The sequence below is a fragment of the Pantherophis guttatus genome, chromosome 6 (genome assembly GCF_059756535.1).
Source record: "Pantherophis guttatus breed Tessera chromosome 6, ASM5975653v1, whole genome shotgun sequence".
NCBI classification, from domain to species: Eukaryota; Metazoa; Chordata; class Lepidosauria; order Squamata; family Colubridae; genus Pantherophis; species Pantherophis guttatus.
The window spans coordinates 5,816,805-5,839,282 of record NC_142068.1 but is presented as its reverse complement, the minus strand read 5'-3'; the positions used below and the strand labels follow the sequence as shown (position 1 = coordinate 5,839,282).

Below are 22,478 nucleotides of genomic sequence, written 5' to 3'. Positions count from 1 at the left end.
GCAGCGTCCCCCCCCCCGCCTCCAACACTGGAAGTTTTTAAGAAAAGATTGGACAACCGTTTGTCTGAAGTGGTGTAGGGTTTCCTGCTTGAGCAGGGGGTTGGACTAGATGATCTCCAAGGTCCCTTCCAACTCTGCAATTCTACTCTATTTTAAAAATGGTCATAAGTCACTTTTTTCAGTGCCGCTGTAACTTGGAACAGCCGGTAAATCAGTGTTTCTCAACCTTGGAAGCTTGAAGATGAGTGGACTTCAACTCCCAGAATCCCCCAGGCAGCAGCGCTGGCTGGGGGATTCTGGGAGTTGAAGTCCGCCCATCTTCAAGCTAAAAAGGTTGAGAAACACTGCACTAAATGAACTGTAGTAAGTTGAGAACTTCCTGTAACCACACGAAGAGTAAAATATTGCAATTGGAACATGAGACAGACCAATGAAAGGACTATTAAAACGGAGAGCCTGTTCGGTCTAATAGTGAAGGCACCAGGCTGAAAACGATGAGACTCCGAGCTCTCGCACCGTTCAGATTTTGAATGATTAAAACTTAACCCCACCTCCCCTCCTTCGTGTGTCCAGCTCCTTCTTTCGCCATCTCGTCTTAATGATTTTACCTGCTGTGCTTTTTTCATGATGGATGATTTTAATGATTTTTTAAACTTTTTTAATGTTGCAAGCGGCCCAGAACAGGGGTGAAATTCAGCAGGTTCTGACAAGGTTCTGGAGAACTGGCAGTGGGAATTTTTGAGTAGTTCGGAGAAACCGGCCAATGCCACCTCTGGCTGGAGATTTTGCAACATCCTTCCCACAGGAGTGGGGAGGGAATGGGGATTTTGTAGTATCCTTCCCCTGCCACGCCCACCAAGCCACACCACGCCCACCAAGCCATGCCCACAGAATGGGTAGTAAAAAAAAAATTAATTCTACCACTGGCCCAGAGTCATTGGATATGAGATGGGTGGAGGAGGGAGGGAGGGAGGGAGGGAGGGAAGGAGGGAGGGAAGGAAAGAAGGAAGGAAGGAAGGAAGGAAGGAAGGAAGGAAGGAAGGAAGGAAGGAAGGAAAAGGAATCAATACATAAAGGAAGGAGGGAGGGAGGGAGGGAGGGAGGGAGGGAGGGAGGGAGGAAGGAGGGAAGGAGGGAAGGAAGGAAGGAAGGAAGGAAGGAAGGAAGGAAGGAAGGAAAAGGAATCAATGCATAAAGAAAGGAAGGAAGGAATCAATGCATAAAGAAAGGAGGGAGGGAGGGAAGGAAGGAAGGAAGGAAAAGGAATCAATGTATAAAGGGAGGGAGGGCGGGAGGGAAGGAAGGAAGGAAGGAAAAGGAATCAATACATAAAGGAAGGAGGGAGGGAAGGAGGGAGGGAGGGAGGGAGGAATCAATACATAAAGAAAGGAGGGAGGGAGGGAGGGAGGAAGGTAGGAAAAGGAATCAATGCATAAAGGAAGGAAGGAAGGAAGGAAGGAATCAATGCATAAAGGAAGGAGGGAGGGAGGGAAGGAAGGAAAAGGAATCAATGTATAAAGGGAGGGAGGGAGGGAGGGAGGGAGGGAGGGAGGGAGGGAGGGAGGGAAGGAAGGAAGGAAGGAAGGAAGGAAGGAAGGAAGGAATCAATGCATAAAGGAAGGAGGGAGGGAGGGAAGGAAGGAAGGGCAAGAGAGCCATACATAGGGATATCCTGGCCTAAGTGACCAATTTAGAATGAGGATGCCCCAAACAAGAATTTTTGAAACGCTCAAAAGCTAGACTCGTTCCTTGGTTGAGAGGGAACATGAGTGTCCAGGAGGAGGAGGCTATTCCCACAACCCAGATTTTGCATGCAACCTGACCTTCCCTCTTAAAGTTTTCCAGAGAGGGACCCCAGATAGGGCACAATTCGCAACTCAGACAGAAGAAAGAAGGGCCACGTTCTACCAGACTTTGAAGGTGGACCTGAAGATCCTGGTAGATGCTTACCTTCACTGTGCTGACTTCCTGCGCTGCCCCCTCCGTAGCTGTAACCCGGCTCAGGGAAGCCGGGGTGGGGGTTGTAGGGGTGTGGAGGTGGATACTGGTAAGGAAAAGCTAGGGGCCAGGGGGCCGCTCCTGGGTGAGGTAACGGAGCCAGCGTATCCTGGTCAGAGGCCCCGCTAGATCCATCATGGTCATGCAAGGATAAGTTGGCCATGTCTGCAAGGAGAAAAGAGGCACAGAAAACCAGTAAAAGTTAAATCAGCGGCCACCAAGCTTCCCCATTTTGTGGACCGATGCGGCACAGGGAAGGGAGGGAGCAGGGGTGAAATGCTCCCAGTTCGGACCGGATCGTCTGATCCGGTAGCGATGACGGCGGGTGGTTCGGAGAACCGGTAGCAAAAATCCCTGCCCCCCCCACCCCCCCACCCCGCATGCCCAGCTGAGCCACGCGATCATCGGAGGCTTTTTTTTTTTTTTTTTTTACTTTTAAAAGCATTTTTTTCTACAACCTCTTTGGCCGAAAAAATGCTTTTAAAAGTAAAAAAAACCAAAAGCCTCTGACGATCAGGCAACTCAGCTGGGATCGTCAGAGGCTTTTAAAAGCATTTTTTTTAACAACCTCTTCGGCCCACCCAGTCACATTACCCCACCCCACCCCACCAAGCCACGCCCACAGAACTGGTAGTGACGAATTTCACATTTCACCACTGATTTTGACATACAATAATGTTTCTGAACATTTGCTTCAAGGCCACTTCCCTGGCTGTCTGTCAGTGGTGATTATTTTGTCAGTTACCCATCCCAAGGCAGAAGGAAAAAAAATAAAAAAAGGAGAAGTGCAGGATTTAGCAAACTATTCAGGGTTTGCTCTGCACAGACGCTTCCTGTCGCTAGTTCAGGATAAGAGCGCCTTCTGCAAAACAACCTCCTCCCAGAGATACGTACAATAACAGACCTCCGGATTTTTCGCCAGGCCCTGAAAACCCATTTATTTCAACTAGCTGGGCTGGCTTGAGTTAAATTTTAAATTGATTTTAAATTGTGTTGTTTTAATTTACGGCCAAAATATTTAATTATTTTAAACTGCTTTTAAATTTTGTATGTACTGTTTTTTACTTTGGCTGTTCACCGCCCTGAGTCCTATTTGGAGAAGGGCGGTATAGAAATAGGAACAAATAAATAAATAAATAAATAAATAAATAAAAGACCTCACCCAGGGCCTTTCACGATCACCCATCTATTTGTTTTTCTTGCTAAGTCATCTCTTTTTCTGCTAAATCACCCCTTCCTTCCTTCCTTCCTTCCTTCCTTCCTTCCTTCCTTCCTTCCCAGAGAGGCGTGTAAAACACTTATAAACCATCTTCAATTTAAAACATTCTGTTTTGAGCACTGGGAGGCCGCTGGCTTTGAGCACCAAAATGGGCTGTTCCAATGAATTCTGGAACATTTTGGTTCCAAAATGATCAAAACTCCCTGTTGCAAGCTGAAAAAGCCTGACTTTCAAATACGAATAGCCCTCATCTTAAAACCTTTTATTGAGTGACCGTTCGAAGTTACAATGGCACTGGAAAACGTGGCTTACGGCGGTTTTTCACACTTAGCGACCATTGCAGCATCCCCGTGGTCAAGTGATCAAAATTTAGATGTTTGGCAACTGATTCAGATCTATGACGGTTGCAATGCCCCGGGGTTATGTGAGACCTTCTGACAAGCAAAATCAATGGGGAAGCCAGATTCACTTAACAACCAAGTTACTAGCTTAACCACTGCAGTGATTTACTTAACAACTTGTGGCAAGGAAGGTCCTAAAATGGGACAAAACTCACTTTTAACAACTGCCTTCCTTAGCAACAGAAATTTTGGGCTCGACTGGGGTCGTAAGTCGAGGACTACCTACAATTGGCCCGTCCCTCCTTCCCAGCCCATATCCATGATTACAATCCGTACTTCCACAGAGGTCTCCAAAGATGTAGTAGCACTGCTCCGAGAAGGTGATTTTGTTGACCGTATGTCGGATATAACCAGCCTTCAGCAGGTTGCTGGCGTACTTGCGGGATTCTCGCCGGTCGGTGAAGCCCTCCACATGATGGTACAGCCAGTCGACCACATCTGAACCTGGCAAAGGGGCAGAAGCAAGCAAGATTGAACAAGGAAGAGATGCAATGACAAATGGAAAGTGGTGTGGGGGTTAGGGTTTTGAGGCCTACCTCAGCTACATAAATTCTCAGCATGACATGGGGCCAGTCACTAGCTTATAGGGTTATTCCTGTGCAGAGTGGGGAGCAATGACCCCCTTTATGACTTGTGGACTTCAACTCCCAGAATTCCTCAGCCAGCATGGCTGCCTCAGGAATTCTGGGAGTTGAAGGCCACAGGTTGTAAAAGGGATGGGCAACTATGGCCCCCTTATGACCTGAGGACTTCAACTCCCAGAATTCCTCAGCCAGCATGGCTGCCTCAGGAATTCTGGGAATTGAAGGCCACAGGTTGTAAAAGGGATGGGCAACTATGGCCCCTTTATGACCTGAGGACTTCAACTCCCAGAATTCCTCAGCCAGCATGGCTGTCTCAGGAATTCTGGGAATTGAAGGCCACAGGTTGTAAAAGGGATGGGCAACTATGGCCCCTTTATGACCTGAGGACTTCAACTCCCAGAATTCCTCAGCCAGCATGGCTGTCTCAGGAATTCTGGGAATTGAAGGCCACAGGTTGTAAAAGGGATGGGCAACTATGGCCCCCTTATGACCTGAGGACTTCAACTCCCAGAATTCCTCAGCCAGCATGGCTGTCTCAGGAATTCTGGGAGTTGAAGGCCACAGGTTGTAAAAGGGATGGGCAACTATGGCCCCTTTATGACCTGTGGACTTCAACTCCCAGAATTCCTCAGCCAGCAAGGCTGTCTTAGGAATTCTGGGAGTTGAAGTCCATCATGCTGGCTCATGCTGGGAACTGAAGTCCGCAAGTCATAAAAGGGTCATCATTCCCCACCCCGGCTATAGAGGGAAAAGGAGTATTTTTCCCCTGCATTTTTTGCCGCTCAAGTCCAAGCAATGTGTGTTCTATAGAAATCACTCCTTTTGTGACAGGGCCATTTGGAGAACCCACAATGAATCACTTCCCGTTCCAAAAGATTCACTTCCAGAAAACTATCGAATGGCGACCGGCTTGGTACCATTTTAGAATTAAAATGGCAGTGCTGCCTGGGAGAATTCTGGGAGTTGAAGTCCACAGATCTTAAAATGGCTACGGTTGGGAAACACCGATTTACATAATGCATTATTTATATGCAGAACCCATTATTTGGCAGGGGGGGGGAAAACAGGAGGATGGAAGATTCCATTTTAATTCTTGGCATGGGATCTGCTCAAGGAATCTACCCAGCCTTACTTGAAAACAAACCCAATCAGGTTCGTTAAGACTGAATGTTGCAATCGAAATACAGCCCCCTTGGTGGATTCAACACCTGGTGGGGACTTCAAAACCTTTGCAGCTTGAATTAATGAATCATGAGTAATCTGAACTCAGTGAGTGCAACAGTTGTAAAAGTGAGGCAGGAATAAAGGAGAACAAGTACAGTAGGTCCAGAAACTACATTGGAGCGAACTTAGCTAGAAAAGCTTGAATAAGGGTTTGAGAAGCTTGCAAAACATACCAAAAAATAAAACCCCTTCCAAAATAAAGTAAACCGAAAAAAATACCAGAGAGAAAAGAAAAGCCAAAAGGGGGAGAGGTATTTATTTACTTAAATAATATATGTGCCCTCCTCCTCCACAGCTCAGACTCTGACTCCTGATGAATAACGTAGGATTAAAACTAATATAAAAACCCACAAAATTAAGAACAAGAAACCAAAGGGACATGCTACAATGAAAGCTAGACCGCAACGGTTCGGTCGAAAAAATCGTTTCAGAAGGCTTATCCACCACCCTGACTCACCTTGGGAAAAGCAAAGTCATTAAGATCTTAAGGAGGACCAGTAGGGACAGGACCATCAAGAGTGGAGAACATCACTAAGAGAAACTGGTGAAACCGTCAGGGCCGATGGTGATAAGCCATGCCCAACAAATGCTCCTTAATGGTCCCACTTTAGCTTGGAGGGAAGGATGGAATGCAGGGGTGAAATATTACCAGTTCGCACCGGTTCAGGCAAACCGGTAGTAATAAAAGCTACCGGTTCCTCTGAATCGGTATTTCCAACAATCAGCTGTGCCGCGCAATTTATATTCGCTAGAAAGCAGGAAATCCTGCTTTCTAGCAAATCTAAATCGCGCGGCACAGCTGTTCCCCCGCTTCACCTTCTTAAGCCTCCTTTTTCTGCACAAAGTGCACATTTGATGCGCACTGCGCATGCATGCAAGCAGTGTGCATGCACACACAGCATGTTTGGCGCACATTGCACATCCGCACGGACATTGTGCATTTAGCGTGCACCGCGCATGGGCAGGCAGCAAACTGGTGGCAAACCGCAGAGGATTTCACCACTGATGGAATGGGGCCACAGGGCTCTGTCCTGGACCTGATGCTCTTCCACATTTTTATTAATGACTTGGGAGAAGGAGTTGAGGGGGCACTTGTCTAGTTCAGAGGTCCCCAGCCTTTCCAGGTTGGCAGCCCGGTGCAGGGTGTCTGTGTGTGCGTGAGAGAGAGTGAGTGGCAGGCACACACGCACGGCTCTATTTGTGTAAGCGGCATGCACACATGTTGTTGTGGTCCACCAGCAGCCTGCGGAGCTGGCAGTGGAGTCAGACAGCGAGGAGGCTGAGGAAGAACAAGGGCCAGTCCTAGAGGCTGGGAAATGTGGAGATCAGGTGGCCATAGTATATGTGTAGACCAATCTAACTGGTTGGACACTGTATGGAGCTTGGCACCGAAATAATCTGAGTGGAAAAAGCGGGGTCATATGGATACTCTCTGAAGGGCCCTATTCGTTCTCTCTTTGTTCAGAACATAGGCTGTGCCTGCATAACAGAGACATCTCCTCGTAGAACATTCCTGAGGATTGAGGTAATCTGATACCGGGAAGATGGGCCTCTCGGCTAGCAGCAAATATGATAACATAGCAGAGTTAAGTTTTGTTTTCACCTTAAGTATCGCTTTCCTAGAATTCATGTGATTTACTGTAATTGGTAGAATGTGAAACCTATATGGAGAAAATATGGATGCTTTTCTATTTCATGTATGTAATATGAGATGTGTAGCCATAATAACGCCTTCTGATGACGCTGTATTTTGATAACTAATAAAAGAGATGGCAGACTTTTGTTTTCTGCTTTCTCATCCTGAGAAACACCTGTCCTTGTGCTTTCTCTAATCTGGACTACTCATGAGGAGCCCGCCAGGATGATCACAACAGGGGAAAGCCTGGATGAGGGCTCTGCATTGGAGGCAGAGATGGGGCCAGGGCCATCGGGGAATGATGTGCGGACTTCGGAGCCTCCAGAAGCTGACAGTAGAGAGGCAGAGGAACAGGAGAAGCCTGTTCCTAGTGCACGTATGAGAAGAGCTGCCAGAAGGCAGGAGCAGCTAAAGCAAAAAGGACAACTCGGGAGTAAGGCCAAGAGATGATTGGCCCCTCCCAGAGGGCTTAAAAGACCAGCAATGGCTCTTGGCCTCTTTGCCGGAAAACAACCGTTGAGTGATTTGCTTCGTGTTTGGATGTATTTCTTTCTTGTCAGCGTCTTCTGTTCCTGAACTGTTGCCAAGAAAAGCCTTTGGCGGTTTGCCTAATTATCCCAAGGTCAGAGATAAACTGAAGAATGGTGTTTTGAGGACTTTGCTTTCATTTAATTTGGAATAAGCTGAGAATGAGTTAATTCTCAGCTGTTTTAATAAAATCTGTTTGTTTTTTTGGAACTGTTTTGCATTTAATGTTAACTAGGTGGGCCTGGGTCACAACACATGCCCTCAACTCACAAAAATGGAGCTTCACGCTTGAGCGGAGGATGCTCGCGTCACACGCGAAGCTCCACTCATGCAAGTGGCGGATACCTGTGCTTGCGCATGAAGCCCCACTCGTGCAAGTGCCTTCCACTCGCGCGAGTGGAGCTTCGTGCACAATCGCAAGCGCCTTCTGCTCACACAAGGAGACCGTCACACGGATGCACGAGCTTGCCTGTCAGTCGCACGAGTGGAGCTCGTCCATTTTTCCCACAGCCCAGTTTCGAACAGGCTGTGGCCAGTGGTGGGGTTCTACTGGTTCTCCCCGGTTCGGGTGAACCGTTAGCGGTGGCGGCAATGGGTGGTTCCATCCACCCGCCCGGACGTCATTACGGGTGGGTAGCGCGCGCGCTCACATTTGCAAACTGGTAGCAAAGGTAAGTGAAACCCACTACTTGCTGCGGCCCATTAATCCATTACGATTGCATATTGAACGTAGTCTGTTTACACATCTGTCTTTTTTTAAAATAAACAATGGCATATTCTTTTCAAAACCTTGTGATGATCAGCCATTCCTCAAATTGAGAATATGATATTACAATGTAAAAGGCATGTTTGCATTTTTGCTTTGGGTTTGAATCTAAAATCACAAGAATTGCCCCTTTTCCATGAGATTGTCACTAGGTGCAATTATTTACATGCCCTGCCATTCAAACAGGACCTCTCCTACATCATTTTTTTTATTTTATTTTTTAATTTGATTTATATGCCGCCCTTCTCCAGAGACTCAGGCTTATAATGCGCTAAGCAATAGCCTTCATCATTGCAATTTCCACATCTTTTTAAATCGATGAACTTGAAAAAAATCAATATCTTTTTGGGAAGTCAAAAACAATTACAAACTGTTTTCAATATCTCCAATTACAAAACCAGGTTGAGGACTCCTGGGGGTAGTTGGCAATCGAGGAAAAGGTGGGAGGAGTGGTAAATACTTTAGACGAGAGGGAGAATGAGAGAGAGAGAGAATGCGAAAGAAGAAGTTTTAGGCTTGGGCGATGGGCTGAAATGAATGGGAGGGAATTTAAATGTTGAAACCTGGACAGAAAACATGAAAAGCACAAGGATAGGAAAGGGAAGTATGCATGTGAAGAGGAACTGGGCGTCCTTCTCAACCACAAATTAAAGATGACTCAGCAGCGAGATTCTGCTGCTAAACACTCGAGAGCCGTCTTGGAAAACGTTAAAAGGAGCACAGGGCTCGTATCGCAGTAACCAACTGTTCTATTCTGTTCTTGTCAGATTCTACTTGAGTCCTCGGTCCGTATCTCCACACCGCAGTGCAATAAGGAAAACAAGAAGCAAACTCTCTTGGTGGCTTCTTTTTCTTTCTTTCTTTTTACATTTACCAATCCTTAGGCAAGAGAATCTAACATAAGTGAGTCAGTTTGGTCTAGTGGTTAAGGCACCAGACTAGAAAGCAAGAGACTGTGAGTTCTAGTCCCGCCTCAGGCAGGAAAGCCAGCTGGGTGACTTTGGGCCAATGACCAGGAGACAGGGAGTTCTAGTCCCGCCTTAGGCAGGAAAGCCAGCTGGGTGACTTTGGGCCAATGACCAGGAGACAGGGAGTTCTAGTCCCGCCTTAGGCAGGAAAGCCAGCTGGGTGACTGGGCCAATGACCAGGAGATGGGGAGTTCTAGTTCCGCCTTAAGCATGAAAGCCAGCTGGGTGACTTTGGGCCAATGACCAGGAAATGGGGAGTTCTAGTCCCCGCCTTAAGCATGAAAGCCAGCTGGGTGATTTTGGGCCAATCACCAGGAGATGGGGAGTTCTAGTCCCGCCTTAGCCATGAAAGCCAGCTGGGTGACATTGGGCCAATGACCAGGAGATGGGGAGTTCTAGTCCCGCCTCAGACATGCAAGCCAACTGAGTGACTTTGGGCCAGTCACTCCCTCTCAGCCCAACTTGCCTCATAGGGTAATTGTTATGGGGAAAATAGTAAGAGGAAGGTATATTGGGTATGTTCACCACCGTGAATTATTTATGAAAATAATAAAGGTGGGGAAGAAAAAGAAAGAAAAAAAAAAGAGGGAGGGAGGGAGGGAGGGAGGGAAGGAAGGAAGGAAGGAAGGAAGGAAGGAAGGAAGGAAGGAAGGGTTTTAGAGATGATGATGGAGAAAGATACTCAGGATGCAATTCAGACAAGACCTAGCCTCAACCCCCTCTTCCATCTACCATATGGCTATAATATCTCATCTACAATCCTTCTTCATAGGGATGTGGTTTTAAGATGGCAGACGTGAAGCAATTAGAACGTATGAATAGGCTGTCAAAATTCTGTGGAGAAGGATCTAAAGATGAACAGATTCCTCGGCTGTTCTTTAGCCCAATAGATTATCCTCTACGGCAGGGGTGAAGAACTATGGCCCTCGTATGACTTGTGGACTTCAACTCCCAGAATTCTTGGCTCAGGAATTCTGGGAGATGAAGTCCACAAGTCATAAAACTGGCCGTCGTTCCCAACCCCCGCTCTACAGCAACGTTGGTATCTTTCAGTCTCAGTACACCGTCTGTCCATCCAAGCTACCTATTTGAGAGGCCCACTGAAGACTTAGCAGCTTAAAAAAAAAAAAAAACCCACACACCGGCTCCTCTGGTCAGTCTTACCAATGAAGGCACTGGGAATGGTAATCTTCAGCCACATGCGGTCGCGCACCTCCAAGCCTGATTCTGGCGAGGCCATGGCTTTGACGATGGTGGCCATGTCGCTATGGATGGAGAGGTGGAAGTCATCAAGACCTGTGCAAGAGGAAGGAAGGATGAAGGTGAGGGATGAGAGAAAGGTAGAGGAACGCACGCGATTACCACATACAGATTCCGACGTTCTCCAGAGAGATCTACAGGGGATCCTGGTAATCCGACACATTTCAGGAAGAGAAATTTGAGGAAGGCCGCAATAGAGATGCGGGCTGGGAAACCAGACAGGCATATCCTAAAAGCCGCATGGAACTACCATCACCAACTGAATAGGACTCCTCCTTAAACCACCGGTGCACGTCAAAAACTGCTGTGAAGTCAGAATGTGCCATTTTTAAAAAAATTCTGCCTGACGTGAATTGTAACCAGTGGTGGGATTCAGCCAGTTCAGGCCAGTTCGGGTGAACCGGTTGTTAAAATTGCTGGCTGGCCCCGCCCTATCCCGACCCTTTCAGGAGTCCCCACATGCCCCGTTTTTGCTCCCAGGAGGCTGCAGGGAGGCCTACTAGGCCCAAAACGGGGCGGAGGGGGCTGCGTGCCCTCCCACAGCCTGTTTTTTCTCCCAGGGGGGTGCAGGAGGCCGAGTGCTGCCTGTCACACCCCCTGGCCACGCCCACCATGGCCACACCCACCCAGCCGGTCATTAGGTTGTTAAATTATTTGAATTCCACCACAGATTGTAACTGCTTTGTTCTTCTACTTTTTTATTTTTTTTAATTTGATTTATATGCCGCCCTTCTCCGGAGACTCAGGGCGGCTTACAATGCGCTAAGCAATAGCCTTCATCCTTTTGTATATTTTATAGAAAGTCAGCTTATTGCCCCCACAAACTGGGTCCTCAATTTACCTACCTTAGAAAGGATGGAAGGCTGAGTCAACCTTGAGCCTGGCGAGATTCGAACCTGCAGTAATTGCAGGCAGCTGTCTTAATAACCAGCTTAATAACAGGGTGCCTTAGACCACTGTACTACCAAGGCTCTTTTTAGACTCTTACTTTGACTCTTCCTTTAAAAAAGCTACAGGCAGCTGGAGTGGAATTTTTTGTTTTCCCAAACAAGAAGTGTTCAGATCAAGGCCAAGGGTATTTCGGGAACAGCGCGGCCTGAGCTGCCTCAGATGTTTCGTGTTTCCGCGCTGTCAGCAAGGAGTATCAATCCTTCCATCAATCCTCCAGAGCTGAAGAACCTTCTTGGATGAGAAGCGAAACGTCTTCAAAGGAAAACCAGAAAAGTCCAGTTGCCTCTTGGAAAAAATCACCTTTGGGACTCAGATGTTTCACTTGGCCAAACTAATTATTCCATAGCCAGTGATGTGCAAAATATTTCCAGCCCAAAAGCCTCCTGTTTCACTTCAAAAATTTGATTTCTATGCTTCCTGGAAAGGTTGCAGACTGGAAGTCAGCTGTATTTGAGACAGCCCAAAGAGACCCACCAATTATGGTCAAGATGGTGCCATCAAATTTCTATCTGTTTTTTGCTGTACACCGCAACAGTCATCTTCATTTTTTTGGGACCATACTTGTTAACCCCGGAACAGCACCATTTTAAGCGCCGTGGTGGCGCAGTGGCTAGAATGCAGTATTGCAAGCTAATTCTGCCGACTGCCAGCAGTTCGATTCTGACCAGCTCAAGGTTGACTTACATCCTTCCGAGGTCAGTAAAACGAGAACCCAGATTGTGGGGGCCAATATGCTAACTGTATAAAACACTTAAGAGTGTGTTGTAAAGAACCGTGAAGCAGTCCAAGTGCTATTGCTATTTACGCTCAAAATGAGCTTGTTTAAGATTGGATCATGTCTGAAAAACTCACAACTCAACCGTTCTGTGCTCAAAGCCATGGCTTATTCAAATTGCTGTGCATGCCTGTTCTCCAAAACACAATCCGTAGCTACCAATAGATCATCTCCAAATCCTCTTCATGGCCACTTCTTAGCTCCATTGAAGATCTCCAAAACCCAATCCATAGCTACCTCTAGGTCCGTGATGGCGAACTTATGGCACGCGTGCCACAGCTGGCACACAGAACCCTCTCTGCGAGCACGCAAGCGGCCGCCCAGCTCAGCCCCACTGCGCATGTGTGCGCGCCTCCCACCGGCTGATTTTCAGGTCTCTGCTGTGCATGCGCAGGGGTCGGGGTGCTTGAGACACACGTGCAAGCGCGGGGTTGCACACACATGCACGGGGGGCGGGGGATCAAGTGCACATGTGCTGGTGGAGAGCAGGGGGGTGCGGCACCCCCCCCAGCCCATTTTTGGTCCCAGGAGGCTGCAGGGAAGCTACTAGGGGAACGGGATGGGTGCGCATGGGGGCGTGGCCAGGGGGGTGTCCCGCGTGCATTGAATTATGGGTGCCAGCACTTTCGGCACACAACGACAAAAAGGTTAGCCATCACTGCTCTAGATCATCTCGAGATCTTCCTCATGGCCACATAGCTTCCATTGAGGATCCCATCTTTTCTTTCTTCTAGTGTCCCATAGGCTCTCTTGGGCTTTTATCTCACCTCTCCCTACTTCCTCACCCATCCGAGTAGGTAGGAAAGAACTCTTGTGCCCATGTTGCTCCATAAGCTTGCTCTGAAACACAACTCAGGTAATCCTGAGCGGGGCAAGAAAGGTTGTAAAAATGGGGCAAAACTCGCTGAACGGCGGTCTCACTTAGCAACGGAAATTTTGGGTTCCACTCTAAGTTGAGGATTACCCATACTTCCTTCCTGGATGATACTTCCTGTATTTCCCTCTCTCTCTCTCTCCACTTCCCTCTTGGGGGCAGCTCTGTTGAAATCCCAGCACATCCTTTCAAGAGTCTATGGAGATTCTCCCTCAACCAGGTCATGTTTGTCCCAAAGGTGCTTTTTTTTTTTTCAAGAGGCAACTGGACTTTCTGGTTTTTCTTTGAAGACGTTTCGCTTCTCATCCGAGAAGCTTCTTCAGTTCTGACCGGATGGTGGGAAATGGAAGGATTTACACTCCTTGCAGACAGCTGGTCATTTGCATTCCTTGTAGAGAGTCCTTGAGGCCACTTGGAGGTTGATCTGTGTCTTCAGTATCACTCCAGTGGTGCAAATGGGTGCGGAGCCTTCTTGGAACTGCTGAAAAGACTGTGTTGTAGATGTTCTGTCCCCGTCTCACACACGCACACAAACAGTCAGCCAGGAGTTAAATAAAACTTGCAGACAATAAATTCCTTCGATAACAGGATTGGCAGCAACCCAGTAGCTGCTTGCCAAGAACTTTACTCACAGAGAACCAAAACAAATACACAAAGCCACAGAATTGTCAAGTCCAGTCCATATTAAATCCAAGGCAGGTAGATAACGTAGTTTCAGAGATACAATGCAACTCGCTAGTTGTTTAGTTTTGTCCGTCACAGAGCCTGAATGGCCACCACACCCCCTTTTATCCCGTGGGGTGTGGTCCAGTGACTCAGCTTAATCTCTGGCACGCCTCCTTTTCTGTTGCGTGCGCTTGTCTCTCCGACGCTGGCGTGGATCCAGCCAAGACTTATCTCCGTCACTGTCCAACTGCGACTGCTCGGCGATACCTGGCTCCTGGCCAATCTCTTCTCCTTCGGGAGACACCTGAGGCATTACCAGAGAGGAGGGTCCTGGAGAGGGAGGCCTGGCCAACTCCTCTCCTTCACTTTCAGAGCCTTCTCCCTCCGATAAGACAGGCTCGGGGGTCAGAGTCACAACAGTAGACTGGAGATAGAGGGCCAATGTACAGATCTGCATGTGGCTCACTGCATCGTACTGCATGTGAGCAACGTGTTATATGCAGTACAATGCAGTGAGTCATGTGCAGGTCAGTACACTGGGGAAACAAAACAACCACTTCATAAACACATGGCACAACATAGGAGAACAAACCTATCAGGGCCAGATTCAGCTGTCCATCTGCATTTAAAAGACAAAAGGGCGCTCTTTTGAAGACAGCAAAGTCCACCTTTTGGACAGAGAGGTTTGAAAGAGGGATCCAAGAGGCCATCTAGGTCAAAACAGAATACCCCTCTCTCGACAGAGGGGGAGGGGTATGACATCATCTATCTCCAGTCTACAACACAGTCCTTTCAATAGTTCTAAGAAGGCTCCACACCCATTTGCACCACTCAGGTGACCCTGAGGACACATATAAACCTCCAAGTGGCCTCAACGACTCTCTAAAAAGGATGCAAACGACCAGCTGTCTGCAAGGAGTATAAATCCTTCCGTTCCCAACCATCCGGTCAGAGCTAAAGAAGCTTCCCGGAGGAGAAGCAAAATGTCTTCAACGAAAAATCAGAAAGTCCAGTTGCCTCTTAAGAAAAAAAAACCGCCCCTTTGGGGACCATCCTTTCAAGAGAGACTCAAACATCCCTGCTCAGCGGTTCAGCGTCTACCAGGAAACCGATCCTCCGTTACTGATTTAGAAGGGGGTCAGGCTCTTCTTCCAACCAGGGGGACCTTGGGCCCTGTGCAGGTACGGTTCCTATCGGATGAGGTGTGCAGCGGACCGGAAGCCAAGCATGGATGGGAGATGCGCGAGTACAAGAACTTACGTTCCGTTTCTGGGATGGAGCTGGTGATGGAAGAGCTGGTGGAAGTGATTGTGCTCATGGATGGGCTCATACCGTACGCAGGGAAAGTGCCGGTCATCGCCGCGGTGTGGGACACCCAAGCCGCCGGGTCGATGGGTCGGATAGGCTCACCTGAAAGGGAACACGCACCTTGTGAGAAGGCCATCTCCTCGAACGGTCATCCCCTACGCTGGACCCCCACAAGACCTCTGGGCAGCCCTTTCCTTCCCCCAGGGTCAGCCGGGACTCACCCGGATCGGAGCATGGAGACTCTGGCCCAGCCCAGATTCGCTGGGGAGCAACTGGGGGGAGAAAAGAGAGGGGTGATCAGCAAGAGGGATACAGAGAGAGAGAGATCCACCTGGCACCCATGGATTAGCAGGGAAGGGAAGGGAGGACAGGGGGAGGAGACATCCATGCAGGGAAGGGATGTGTCTGTGCTGGGATGGAAAAGAGCAATCAAATAGAAAGTCCCAGAAGATGGCAGGGGAGAAGTAAAGAGGAAGGAAGAGAAGCACAGAGAAGAAGGTGGCGGGAGAACCTCAATGGCTTTCTCACACACTGCAAGCCAATTTATAAGATAAAGGTTCCCCTCGCACATATGTGCTAGTCGTTCCCGGCTCTAGGGGGCAGTGCTCATCTCCGTTTCAAAGCCGAAGAGCCAGCGCTGTCCCAAGACGTCTCCGTTGTCACGTGGCCAGCATGACTCAACGCCATAAGGCGCACGGAACGCTGTTACCTTCCCACCAAAGGTGGTCCCTATTTTTTCTACTTGCATTTTTTTACATGCTTTCGAACTGCTAGGTTGGCAGAAGCTGGGACAAGTCACGGGAGCTCACCCCGTTAGATGGCACTAGGGACTCGAACTGCTGAACTTTCGATTGACAAGGTCAGCGTCTTAGCCACTGAGCCACTGCGTCCCACTCAAGCCAATTGATGCACTTAGCCAAAAAGGAGGAGAAAACCATTTCTGGGCGATTCTCAGTCATCCAGCTCACGGTTGTCCCAAAAGAGCTTTTCCAAAAAACAACTTATTTTTTATTTTTATTTTTTTGCTTCTTGAAAATGTTTCGCTTCTCATCCAATATTTCGGAAGCTGAAATATTTTCAAGAGAAAAAACGAACAAACAAGGAAGTCCAGTTGCCTTTTGGAAAAGCACCTCTGCGTCCTTCCTGGGAATGTCTCAAAAGCCTCGCTACATGTAGAAAACAAGCATCTTCAACGGAAAGAACTTTTTCTTCCCGAGGGCTAATCTTCACGACGTACAGAGTCCTCACTAAACACTGGAAGAGTCTTTAAACGAGGAATTATCAAGAACCGTATCGCTCCAAGGCCTGTAGGTTTACTCTGTCGATTGTATCTCCAGTTTTCTCTTTTCACTCTCATTTGCTAAGCGGTTCTATTATTCCCTTATGAAGGGCGGTAAGTCCAGGCAGTCCTCGACTTAAGACCACAATCGAGACCCCCCTCCATTTCTGTTGCTAAGTGAGACGTTTGTTAATTGTTTTGCTCCATTTTACCACCTTTCTTGCCACCGTTGTTAAGCGAATCACTGCAGTCATTAAGTTGGTAACGCGGATGTTAAGTGAATCCGGAATCCCCGCTGACTTTGCTTGTCAGAAGGTCGCAAAAGGGGATCACGTGACACCGCCCCCCCGGGGGGGGACACTGCAACCATCATAACTGAGAGTCAGTTGCCGAGTATTTGAATTTTGATCACGTGACTATGGATCACGTGATCATGCAACGGTCATGCAACGGTCGTAAGTGTGAAAAATGGTCATAAATCGCTTTTTTCCAGTTCCGTTGTTAACTTTGAACGGTCACTAAATAAACAGCTCGTTTAGTGACCATTCAAAGTTACAATGGCACTGAAAAAAGTGACTTAGGACCAGTTGTCACACTTATGACCATTGCAGTATCCCCGTGGTCATGTGATCCAAATTCAGACGCTGGGCAACTGAGTCACATTTATGACGGTCGCAGGCTCCCCGGGGGGGGTCACGTGGATCCCCTTTTGCAACCTTCTGACAAGCAAAGTCAACGGGGAAGCCAGATTCACTTAACCACTGTATTACCAACTTAACAACCGCCGTGATTCACTTAACAACGATGGCCAGAAAGGTGGTAAAATGGTGGCAAAACTCACTTAAGGATTGTCTCACTCAGCAATAAAAATTTGGGGCTCACTTGTGGTCATAAGTCGATCACTACCTGCACGACTATTCCTCCATATGGGGATTGGAAACCGTCAGGCCTGTAGATGCCTTTGTGGTCAGCGTGGTTAGAAAACTTATCGTGTCTTGCCTTTTTTTTCTTCCTTTTGTCCGATTTTGTCATTTCTGCCATCACTATTTGCTTCTGGAAAAGGTTGTCATTTCCCGATTCTTTAAATGTTCTTAACTATTTGTACCCCGCCCAGAGTTGCTGGGAATCGGGGCACATAAATTTAATAACCCATTATTATTATTATTATTATTATTATTATTATTATTATTATTATTATTATTATCATCCTCATCATCATCATCTCCACCAGTCACATAAATTGATTCCACGTCATCGAGTTGACATGCCGCCGAGATTTATTCTCTCTGCAGTCATCTGCTTCCTAACCTGTTCCTTCTGGTTTCCCAATAATACAAACCAGGGGGAAAAGGTGTGTGTGTGTGTGTGTGTGTGTGTGTGTGTGTGTGTGTGTGTGTTTTAAAGAAAACTTACAGCTCCGCGCTATGTAAAATCGACTGTCACGTAAACGCCTGACCCGAATAAATTACGGGCAGAAGCTCACTTACTCCTGGGTAATGAGAAGCAGCCTCTGGGACTCGGATCCCAGCACTTGGCAACCGTCAACGTGATGGGCCTGTAGCAAAACACAAAAAGTTGGCATCCTGCAAGTTAATTCGTAACATCACTGGCATTTCCCTGGGGGGGGGGGAGAAGGGGGGGAGTGTCTTGCTTATCTTATCAGCTTCCTGCAAATTGCTTCTGGGGATTCTGCCAACCATAGTAAGTTTTCAGTTATTATTCTTTGAATTCTTGGGCGGCTGTTAATGCAATTAATTAACAGCCGTTGTTGTAAAAGACTGGTTTATTCAGTAAACTATGGTTTGAACTGACTTTGTGTGTGCTGCGTTCTTTGGGGTCCGTAGCTGGGGCAGAACACACCCCAGTCCTTTTTGTTAAGATGATTTTTTTTTTTTTTTGCTAAGAAATCTGAACTAAAATATCCAGAAGAAAAAGGGCGGGAAGCAGTGGTGGGATTCAAATAATTTAACAACCGGTTCTCTGCCCTAATGACCGGGTGGGCGGGCGTGGCCATGGTGGGTGTGGCCAGGGGGTGTGGCAGGTAGCACTCAGCATCCTGCAACCTCCTGGGAGCAAAAACGGGCCACGGGGAGGGGCGCCAGCCCCCTGCACCCCGTTTTGGGCCTAGTAGGCCTGCCTGCAGCCTCTTGGGAGCAAAAACGGGCCATGGCGGGCCATGCCACACACACACTCCGCGCCACATTTTGGGTCTAGTAGGCCTCCCTTCAGCCTCCTGTGAACCAAAACGGGGCACGTGGGGACTTATGGAAGGGGCAGGGAGGGGATGGGCTGGGCCAGCCAGCAATTTAACAACCGGTTCGGCCGAAATGGTGCGAACCGGTTGAATATCACCCATTGGCGCCGGGAAGCATTTGAGGAATTCCTACATCCTTCGGGTACATTGACAGAAAAGGACAATGGCGTGTTTGCAGGGCCATTAAACCCTAGAAGCTTTCACAAAACAATAACCCATTGTTGTTTATTTTCATTATTTGCTGGACTATTACCTCATGGTTCCTCACTAACAGTAAGAACCATTTTTGGTATCTGTAGAGATTCTCAGTCATCCCTCATGGTTGTCCCAAAGGTGCTTTTTCAGGGGGCAACTGGACTTTCTGGTTTTTTCTTTTGAAGACGTTTCGCTTCTCATCGAAGAAGCTTCTTCAACTCTGACAGGATGATCTTTCCATCCCCCCCCCCCATCCAGTCAGAGCTGAAGAAGCTTCTTGGATGAGAAGTGAAACCTCTTCAAAAGGAAAAATAAGAAATCCAGTTGCCTCCTGAAAAAGCATCTTGGGACAACGATTTTGGTCGATTAGGATAGGACACAAGAGAGAAGCCCTTCAAACAGAGGGCTTCCTGGGATTCCTTCTGGTGTTTCTACACCTGCTTCCTCTCCAGCAGACGCTAAATGAGGACCTGTGAAACCTTTGAGAGATCCAACCTAGTACTAAGGAGAAATTTCTTGACAGTGAGAAACAATTAACCAGTGGAACAGTTTGCCACCGGGTTGAGGGTGCTCCATTGTTGGAGGTTTTCAAGAAGAGATTGGACAACCATTTATCCAGAATGCAGGTAGTCCTCGACTTACAACAGTTCATTTAGTGACCGTTCAAAGTTACAATGGCCCTCTGGGAAAAAAGAGACTTATGACCGTTTTTCACAGTTACGACCTTTGCAGCATCCCCAATGATCATGTGATCAAAATTCAGATGCTCGGCAACTGGTTCATATTTATGACGGTTACTGTGTTCACAAGGTCACATGATCCCCTTTGGTGACCTTGATCCCCTTTGGTGACAAGCAGAGTCAATGGGGAAGCCAGATTCACTTCACAACCAAGTGACTAACTTACCAACTGCAGTGATTCACTTAACAACTGAGGGAAGAAAAGTCGTAGAATGGGACAAAACTCACTTAACAAATGTCTCACTTAACAACAGGATTTTGGGGCTCAACTGTGATCATAAGTCGAGGACTACCTGTAGTATAGAGCAGTGATGGCTAACCTTTTTGCCGTCGCGTGCCAAAAGCAAGGGGAACACGGGGGGGGGAGCGGGGGAGCGGGGGGGCGTGCCCACATCCATAATTCAATGCGCCTTGTCCCCCCTCTGCACTCCCCCCGCTTTTGGCCCGGTAGGCCTGTTTTTCGGCCTCCCCAGGCTCCAAAGGCTTTCTAGGAGCCTGGGGAGGACGAAAACCGCCTTCTCCACCCCCCGGAGGCGAGAAACAACATTTCCCGACTTCCAGTGGGCCCAGAAGGCCCAAAAATCAGCTGGCCAGCACGTGCATGCACGCTGAAGCTGAGCTAGGGCAATGCTCGTGGGCCCACAGATATGGCTACGCGTGACACCTGTGGCACGCGTGCCATAGGTTCGCCATCACGGGTATAGAGTCTCCTGCTTGGGCTGGGAGGTTGGACTAGAAGACCTCCAAGGTCCCTTCCAACTCTGTTGTATTCTGTATTCTGAAATACAGCAAGTAGTTGTTACAACAGCACTGAAAAAAAAATGACTTATGACCATTTTTCACACATGACCGTTGCAGCATACCCATGAACACATGATCAAAATTCAGACATTGGGCAACTGACTCACTTTTATGACGGTTGCAGTATCCCACCAGGGTCATGCCATCTCCTTTTGCAACCTTCCCACAAGGCAAAGTCAGTGGGGAAACCAGATTCACTCAACAACTCCCTTACTAATTTAAGAACTGCGGTGGTTCACTTAACAAAGGTGGCGAGGAAAGTCGTAAAATGGCGCAAAATTCACTTAACAAATTTTTTCACAGGCACATAAATTTTGGGCTCCGTTGTGGTCGTAAGTGGAGGATTGTCTGTACATCAGTCAAGCCTGCCCCAAAAGGAAACTGGGACCAAGGAGGCCAAAGAGATGACCTACCCCGGTTTGTGCACAATTTCCCTCAGCACTCGTACGGCATCGTCGTTGCTCATGTTCTCAAAGTTGGTATCGTTCACCTGCAAAGATAAATCAAAGATGAAAGAAGATGAGGTAAGAAGACATGGAGTTGTCAGAAAAAGACTCGAGGCTGGATAGACGAGTAACCCCAACTGAGGTAATGTCAAGGCACAAGCAACCAGAACCCCTCATGGACAACCCTGAGTAAATATTCTATTGTTGATTGCCTGTATTACAAGAATCTGCCATTGCGCTCCATGGCTTAGGACCTGGTTATCTCCGGGACCGCCTGCTACCACCAATAGCCTCCCACCGGCCAGTACGCTCCCATAGAGAGGGGCTCCTCCGGGTGCCGTCGGCCAAACAATGTCGACTGGCGGCCCCTAGGGGGAGAGCCTTCTCTGTGGGGGCACCTAGGATCTGGAACGAACTCCACCCGGAGATACGGAGGATCCCGGATCTTCGCACCTTCCGTCGCGCACTTAAAACGTTTTTATTTCATCAAGCTGGCCTGGCCTAAATCTTCTCCTTTTTAAATTTAAATTTTAAACATAAATTTTAATTTGTTTAATTATGGGGTATTTTAAAATTCAGCCTAAATTATTTAATTCGTTTTAATTCATTTTAAATTTTGTATTTCTGTGTTTTATCTTCTGGCTGTTCACCGCCCTGAGTCCTTCGGGAGAAGGGCGGTATAGAAATTTAATAAAATAAATAAAATAAATAAATTGTCTACCTTCTCTTGGGGAACAGCAGAACTAGACCTAAGATTTGACCGCAGACATTTCCTCCCCCAAACATAGTCTAAATTTGAATGTCTCTACTCTCCCTAAAGAAGCCCCCTGTCAGGCCTGAAAGCCATCTTCTTCGTTGGATCTTCAGGCCTGCCATATTTACTACTGTGGGAAACTGGGAGGGGGGATTGTATGGAGCATGGGTGATATGTAGTCATAATAACATTCCTTTCTCAGAGAGTCAAGGACATCTTGCCCTGTACCTGGAGGGCTGGAACTGGGAGGTAGGTATCTCCAGTTGGGACGGTGTTTGGATTGGACGATGTGATGGACAGGTGGGTGCTGGGAAGGGACTTGAACTTTCCTTTGGGTGGGGAAAACCTGGAAACTTTCAGGTTCGGGTTTTCCCAGATGTGCCAATATGACATCGCTAATAAAATGGAACTTGAAGGAACTTCAAGCCTCTGAGTCTTGAAGATTTGTTGGGGGTGTTACTTGGAACACTGACACACCCTCCATTTCAGCTTCCCAACACATAGCAGCAGCAGGCGGAATGAGACAACTCTTGTGGCCAACTTACCACAGCCAATTCGCCTCGGGACAATTCCATTATTTCAAATAATTTTTAAAATATTTTAATTTTTGTCATTCACATTTCCTTTTGTCCCTCCTTTGGCATCCTTTTATTTGATTCTATTCCACCATTTCTTCAATATTACTGTAACTCTTGTCCTGTGGTGAGTTGGCCAGCCAAGTTGACCACGGCGAGTTAACCACGATGAGTTGGCCGCGGCAAGTTCTCCTAGACCCATACCAGGTCATATTTAGAATTTAGAATAACAGAGTTGGAAGGGATCTTGGAGGTCTTCTAGTCCAACCCCATGCT

At 47.7% G+C, this 22,478-nt stretch overlaps 1 protein-coding gene across 3 annotated transcripts in view; it reads right to left on the bottom strand.

Moving 5' to 3' along the window:
* Window positions 1-22,478, bottom strand: part of DVL3 (dishevelled segment polarity protein 3) — an 84,762-nt gene that overhangs the window by 5,689 nt on the left and 56,595 nt on the right. For 2 of the 3 annotated variants that reach the window (XM_034408318.3, XM_034408319.2), the window contains exons 9-14: window positions 20,841-20,917; window positions 17,925-17,992; window positions 15,111-15,260; window positions 10,489-10,620; window positions 3,895-4,062; window positions 1,951-2,163 (exon numbers count right to left, since the gene is read on the bottom strand). In XM_034408318.3, coding sequence (XP_034264209.1) covers window positions 1,951-2,163; window positions 3,895-4,062; window positions 10,489-10,620; window positions 15,111-15,260; window positions 17,925-17,992; window positions 20,841-20,917 — 808 coding nt within the window. Of the gene's footprint in view, window positions 1-1,950; window positions 2,164-3,894; window positions 4,063-10,488; window positions 10,621-15,110; window positions 15,261-15,379; window positions 15,431-17,924; window positions 17,993-20,840; window positions 20,918-22,478 lie in introns of all 3 variants that reach the window. The other variant, XM_034408316.3, reaches the window with a different exon arrangement.